This window comes from Lichenostomus cassidix, chromosome 3 (assembly GCF_008360975.1).
Source record: "Lichenostomus cassidix isolate B80296 chromosome 3, HeHo_3.0, whole genome shotgun sequence".
Classification (NCBI taxonomy): Eukaryota; Metazoa; Chordata; class Aves; order Passeriformes; family Meliphagidae; genus Lichenostomus; species Lichenostomus cassidix.
Window position 1 is genome coordinate 2,694,590 of NC_139483.1, and position 7,519 is coordinate 2,702,108.

At 42.0% G+C, this 7,519-nt stretch overlaps 1 protein-coding gene across 5 annotated transcripts in view; it reads right to left on the reverse strand.

Moving 5' to 3' along the window:
- TASP1 (taspase 1) overlaps positions 1 to 6,818 on the reverse strand; it is a 78,082-nt gene extending 71,264 nt beyond the window's left edge. For 3 of the 5 annotated variants that reach the window (XM_085054036.1, XM_085054033.1, XM_085054037.1), the window contains exons 1-4: positions 6,728 to 6,818; positions 3,773 to 3,990; positions 2,048 to 2,115; positions 415 to 483 (exon numbers count right to left, since the gene is read on the reverse strand). In XM_085054036.1, coding sequence (XP_084910162.1) covers positions 415 to 483; positions 2,048 to 2,115; positions 3,773 to 3,911 — 276 coding nt within the window. In that variant the 5' untranslated portion in view covers positions 3,912 to 3,990; positions 6,728 to 6,818. The other 2 variants (XM_085054035.1, XM_085054034.1) reach the window with 2 other exon arrangements.
- Positions 6,819 to 7,519: the final 701 nt, after the last annotated feature.

Consider the following 7,519-nt stretch of genomic DNA (forward strand, 5'->3'; position numbering starts at 1 on the left):
ATTACTCGCCCTATTCCTCTGCATGTATTTTGTGATAAAAATCAGAACCAGTAGCATATTTTTCCCCCCCTCTCTTAGAAGCAGAGCCAGAACAATCTGTCTGTAGCTTAGTAAGTCAGAAATAAAGTTCCTTACAAAGTGCCCATCAAGTCTTTAATCAGCGCATTTATTCTTGAAGGGTAAAGACTATCTGGCAAGGGATACCTAAGATGACAACCAAATTGCACCAACCAGAAAACTTTTATTCAGTTTGCATTTTTATAAAGTACTTAAACACATTTCCATCAAAATATAATGGAAAAGCAAAAGATACAATTAGTGTAGCCCAAAAACAATAATCTACAGAGATTTCCTATTTAATACCGTCCTACAGAGAACTCTGACAAGATTTACCCAAAAGACAGAAATTCCTACCTCTAATTCTATAAGTGCTGCAGTCACTGCATCTGTTGCAAGAGCACCAGCCTGTAGCTTTTCAATTGCCTGCAAAACAGAATTTTCAGTTGATGATTAGGAAATTCTATTATTCTGTGACTAAGCCCTATGTTTTCCTAGTCCTTTATAAAATAAAATCTTCACCAAATTAGTTTAAAACATAAGAGGATGTAAGAACAAGAGGCACTGGAAAAAGTCAGTATGAACCATGTGAAGGCAAATGTCAAGGTATGATTTTACTGTGACATTGTGACACTGCATTTAGTAAAAGATTTCTGCATGGTCAAATTTACATCAAAATAACTTCTTGTACTTGATGTCCTCGAACACTAAATTTTTCAGTCAATGAGTTTCAGATTTTCCTTCCAAGATTCAACATTAATTTCTAGTACCATATATAGCCATTATCATAAAATTGAAGAGAATTTTACAATCTCATCTAAAAGCCAACACACACAAATCAAGTAAGATAATGTTACCTTCAAATTACATATACACACAAAAATAAACTTCTAGAGCCTAATAGTATTTATTAGATACACACTGAACAAGACCTTACAGTCAAGGTCTCTCAGGGAACCCCAGAAAACAACTATGGCTGCATCTCCAGTTGCAAGACAAACCTGAAACTGTTTGCTCTTCACAGAAGTTATTTATGTTGGCTACTCAGCTCAAGAGTAGCCACACAGAATCACAAATTGGACTTGAATTCAACAGCAAGTCTCACATAATTAGCTGGAAAATTACTTTCACCAGGGCTTATTAAAGCCAGTGTTAAGTTTGGATGATTTGTGAGGCCTCTCATTACAAAATTAGATTGGTATTAGGATTGAGCAACAAACTCTAACACAAAGTGATAATTATCAGAGACCAGCTCTGAGACTCTTCTACAAATCCTGCCAAGCTCCCAAGCTCCTTCTCCCTGGAGAAAGCAAAAGATGTAAAAAAAATTCAGATAGAGGTCTTCCAGCCAGTCATTCAACACCTAACAGACAGGACCTGCCAGTTCCAAAGCAAAGTTCTTGGAAGAGATGAAAACATATTAGGTTCAATGGAAATTAAAGTCTTGCTATTTCTCCCTTTCCAGCTTTGATTTTCTGATGTTTTGATTTTTTTGTTTTGTTCTTCCTGTTTCTACCTCCCTTCCTAATAAGATGGTAAGAGCTACCAAGAAGGAAATAATTCTAGAAACCCCTACATTCACGGAGCAACCTGGATGCTAGAGATTAACTAAACTCCAAAAAGTGGACACGGATGAAATCAAAATACAGACACCATATTTAGCTCCAGAAATCCTGGAGCACTGTAGGAAGCTGCAGGAGTACTCCTTGTAGGTACCTCTGTGACCTTCTCTTGCTCTCCCACTGCTCCTTTGGTGTCTTCTGTTTGCCACCACTGATGAGAATGTTGCTGCATCTCATGGCCACATACTATCCCATCTCAGTATCACATTTACTGCTCCTGCTCTGCTTTCCTTTATTTCCCTCCATAAACACACACAATCTGAGCAGCTAAGCCCACATGGAATATGTCCATTCCTACTGAAAGGACAGTGCTAGCAAAGGTATTTCTTGTGTATGCAGTACAAGAGCAGGGAGTTGGTAAGACACACCTTCTGGCAGGCTCTTTTGCACACATGCTTGTACTCCTTAGCTTTGGATTCCGAGTGATAACCTGCACCTGCAATCGAAGCAAAAGGAAAGCACATTACACTACCTGCCAAACTGCAGGCTATAGCTCACACAGAGATTTAAGAATCAGGCACATACAGCCTTCCTTATTCTGGATTACATCAGCGTTTCCTTTTTGTATCCACGATTGACAACTTTATGCATTCCAACATAGAATCAAGCACACTCAGTAAAATACAGGATGCAGAGCATATATCCAGCAGCATAGAGGTATAAATCTCAGCATCAATTTCTTCCTATAAATACTTTCCAAGAGATTTCAGTTTCACTCATTCTTGGAGGATTTCCAGCACAGCTTTTTCCTTTGCTGTGCATTACTGGGCACAATGCTCAGCTTTAAGTCAAACTCTGACTTTTTTTTTACCACTGATGTACAAGTCCACAATTACCATTCTGTTCATTTTCTCATGTTTTTGCTACATTTTTAGAGCTTGTTACTCCTGATTTAGAACCAGGAGTTCCTTGAAGATCAGACATATTTTTCACCTTTTTCTCATTTTCAGTCTTTACATCTGTCTCACTGTATTGAACCATCTGCCCTATTTTGAAGCCACTACCCCTACTTCCATAGCTGAAAAATTTAGCACTGTCACTATCTAACTAAATGCAGCATCAGAAAAACAAGACTGGCACATACTTATTTAAAATCCACTTGTTTTACCAGGTTTTGCACTTAAAAACATGCTCCTATTTATCTCAACTTCCCTTCACTCACCTTTGGAAATATTAGTTTTGAGAAACTCTTAATAAAATAAGCTTCTAGTAAAGTGACCCAGTAAAGGACACTATATTGAGCAATTCCATTAGCCCTTAAAATAGAATAGCAGGGTCATCAAGTATCAACCCAGAGTAAATTATTTAAGGTTTTGGGTTCGTTTTTTTTAACATTAATGATATTATAAAGCAAGTAACATGTTGGCTTTTCAGATATTTTAGGCATCACCAGGCCACTTTCCTCAATTTCACCTCTTGTCATCACAGAGATGCTCAAAACAAATATACACCCAGATAAAAGCATTATTAACTTCACAATTCATAGTATTTAATAAAGAACTTATGAGCAAGACACACATAACATGTAATTTTTGTTTAAGATCTAGGTAGAGAACCTCTTCATTACATGTGGAAACAATAAACAGTAACTCACTTGAATATGAACAAGATCAAAAAAACTGACTTGGAAGAAAAATCTCAAAAGGGTTAAAAGAGTTCTGCAACAAACAGCCCAAGGAGATTTCAGAAGGTCTGAGCCGGACTATTCTCACAGACAAGTTAGACAAGAAACCATCACTAATGAAACAACTGTATTTGATCCTTCCATAGATAAAGAAACAGACTGAAATCTTCCCCATTTTGCAGGTTTCCCAAGCTTGGCAGACAACTGCAGAAGATAATATTTTATAACCATTTCAGTGTAGGGGTTTTCTTTGTTAAGGAGAAAAAAATACCATCCAGAACACCCAAATAGCTACATTTTATTAAGAGTTTCCAGTGCAACTTCCAATCGAACTCCCCACTACCAGACTTGCCAACACAGTTAATGTCACTTTATTAACACACTAATAGTCCAACAAATTTCTGTTGATATCTAGTTTGATATCAAAATATGATTATTTCCATTGCATTGTTCTGCTTCCACATCTTACCTGCATGGACAAGCACAAATCCCCCTCGTTTCCCTCTTTGGGTTTGCTTTGTTTCGGGCTCTTTGACCACCACTTTTACAGCTGTAACCTGAGATGATTTGGAAGGTAACACTTCTACTGAACTTATCCCCTTCTCCATGATCACACGTTAGGATCACCATCTTCTACTGGAAAGGAGCACACTTCCATTCAAAAATAAACTCTGGAGAGAAATCATCCTAAAACCAGATCACATGTATATGTTAGACATTGATTTCAAGAAATGAATTTCACACAAATAAGCTCAGAAAGAACTTCTGGAAGAAAGATTTGAAGGATCACATGCCTCTCCAAATGAGGGCTTCCAAGTCCTGCCTCTTCCCTAGGTAACAGCATTAATGAGATTTGAAATAATCAAAGTTCATGTTGCAAGCTCAAAGCAGCCTTTTCACTACAACATAACTTGAACCTAATAATCTTGCAGACCCTGGAAGGAACTGTCAATAGAAATTCTGCTTTCCATGGTGATTTGTTTTTCAACAATACAACTTATTTCTCCACCCATCACATCTAACTAGACCATGAGTAATCCTTTAAACACCATACCTTTTCCTTTCCTTTGCAGGGAATAGCTGTTTTAAGATCCTATAATGAACTCCTATTCTTCTATACTGTTTCATCCCATCTCCTTACAATTCCCCACTAATTCGCAGCAGGAAAACAAAAAAATGAATTAACTTTTTTTAAATGGTAAAGTATTACTAAAACAAAAACAAATAAGCCCAAAACAATGAAATTATGTTTGCCCCAGTAAGCAGAGCTACCATGATTACTAGTGAACCACAACATCCTTAAGTCAAGCTCAAATAATTTAGTAACTCTATTGGTTTTGATAGTTACCCTTAAGACATTCAAGTAATTTCATGTTTATAGAAAGCTAATGGAAATAGTATTGCCTAGCACATGAAACAAAAAAGTTACAATACAGAATGATGTATTTATCAGGAGTCACCAAACAAACTCCCTGTATTTACTGCTCCTCTTACCCACAGCTTGCTACAAATTAATCCTGACACAAAAGCATTTGTCTAGCTCAGCAGGTAAAATAAAAACAGAGACATTCTGAATGTTGAATTACTTCAGGAAGTGAAAAGCAAGCAATGTTAATGCAGGAATGGAGAAAAACCTCTGCAATATATTAAGACAGGTTATACACTAAGAACTAGATAAACTTTAAGGTCCCTTCCAACCCAAACCATTCTCAGACTCTACATCTCTATATTCCAGTATAATGCCTTACCACCTTGACAAGGACTTTGTAACCCAAGAACACTGGAAAGTGAACAGGAGTGGAAAAATTAGATGTTTAATGCATAAGACTTAAACCACTAACTTTGCAAATGCTATATGGCTTACTCCAGTAATTAAATACCACTCCATTTAAACCACCTAAACTATGCAAATGATGTTTAGCAAGATTCAGCACTGTCACAGAACCAACTGGTTTGCCATAACTATCCCTTTGATAACAAGAATTAGCACAGCTCTGGAGGATGTTATTTATTCACCCACATCTTTTCTTAAGTGCTAAGCATACAGAGTAATCTTCATACATTTATAAATTTACTCTTCAAAATGAAATATTACCTTCTAATTATATATGTATTGATACAAAATGAAAGGCAACTACAATACACAGTCTCTACAGAGACTACATCCAGTTGTAATGGTCACTTGTACAAACTTCAGTGCAAAAATTAAAGTACTAATCACTGCATTTACTTCCTTTTTACTAATAACAGTAAAGAAGGCTCCAGCAGCCATTGGTCCTCTTTGCTGCATCTTGTTACATCCCACAGAAAGTCACTCCTGCAACAAGGGGACAGCACAGACTTCAGTAAAGTGACAGAGAAGCAAGCGAGGAACTTAAAACTCTCACGAGAATGAAGAAATAGTGTGGTGTTAGGGAAAGTAATAATGATGATTAAATGGCTTTTTAAAATGCAGATTGAGATGTCACTGAAAGACTTGCTAACAGTGTGACTGCAGGCTGAAAATCCTCATTAGGCCTTTGCATACAGCTGGGTGTCAGGATGTGTTTGTTTCTACCAGAGAACACATACGCAACCTATCTCTCTCGTTTGCTTGTTTGTAACACTTCCTCCTCATCAACTCAACTTCCCCAAACCCCTCCCACCTCACACTGCTCATCAAGTGCTTTGACACTTCATTCACAAACCTGCTGCTTCCACTTGTTAAGCTCCCACTGGACTCAACTTTTGCCTTTCAGGCCTCTTCCAGGACTGATCAGTTCCCCCTTCTTGCTGTCACACACCCGTGATTTCATTCCTCCTGGCTGTCATACCCTCGTGGTTTCATTCCTCCTGGCTACACACTCCCCGCTCCACACCTGTACAGCTACAGACAGGCTGCAAGAATACACCCCAGCGGGACCGCCGGACGACTGGAAGCAAAACGATTTTACCAAAGCATGCAAAGTCCTGACTGCTGTACGAAAGTAACTTTGGATCCTCTCAGGCGCTGGGAGCAACACAACCACGCGGCTGTGTCACGGCTCGGCAGCCCTCCCGCCCGGGGGAGCCCGCCGAGCGCGGAGCCCCGCAGGAGCTCCCCGGCCGCGGAGCGAGCGGAGCGGGACAAGGAGCGGGACAAGGACAAGGAGCGGGACAAGGACAAGGAGCGGGACAAGGCCCGGCAGTCCCGCGGCTCCATCCCATCCCAGCCCATCCCATCCCATCCCGGCCGCGCGCTGCTCCCGCCGCCCGCCCGTGACGTCACGCGGGGCCGGGGCCCGTGACGTCACCGGGGCAGCCCCCGCCGGCGGACGCGCGGACCGCCCGAGCCCGCGCAAGGCCACCTCGCTGCGCGGCCCGTTCCCGGCCCGTTCCCGGCCCGCTGCCGGCCCGCGCTGCCCCGGGAGCGGCGGGCAGGGCAGCCCCGCGGCGCCGCACTCACCCTGCACGGCCGCCATCCGGCACCGCCCGCCCGCCCGTTGCCTCGGTGAGCGTGAGGCGGCCCGCCCCCGCCCCGCGCCCATTGGCCGGGCCGCCCCGCGCCCGGAACTGACGCCGCCGCCGATGGGCGCTGCGCGGGGCCAATGGCGCGGGGCGGGAATGGCGGGGCAGCAATGGCGGGGCAGCGCTGCTCCCCTCACGGCCGGCGCCGGGCAGCACAGCCCCGCCGAGGCGGATAGCGGCCTCCGGTGTTGCTGGCGTGCGCCCCAGGGCAGTGTACTGATGCCTGGATAACTTGAGTCAGAGTTACGAGGTGCTTATATAGCTTTAGTTATAAGACATGAACATAACCTGAACTATAACTTTTCTGTATCGATATAACCTGAATCATAGCTTTCTATATCAAGATAACCTGAATTAGAGTTTCCTATACCTACATAACCTGAATTACAACTTTTTATACTAATATAACTTCAGTTATAACTTTCTGTACAATGTAATGGCTGTTACATGGTTAACTAGTTGCTTAATGCTGAATAGACAAAAAGTCTCACCAGGTGGATAGCTTCAAAGGTGGACAAGTGTAGCACTAGTGAGAAACTGGCAAATGTGAAGCCAGTTAGCCACAGAATACAGAATTTAGACCAGTTAGAACCAGAGAGACCAAGGAACACCATAGCTGCCCATGCTCCGAAGACAAAGGTGGAAAGCTCAGATGTGAAGAAGACCCTGGCAGCCTTCATCAAGAGACCCCCACGGCCACCGAGCTGGGGAGGCTCAAGTACAGTGCAAA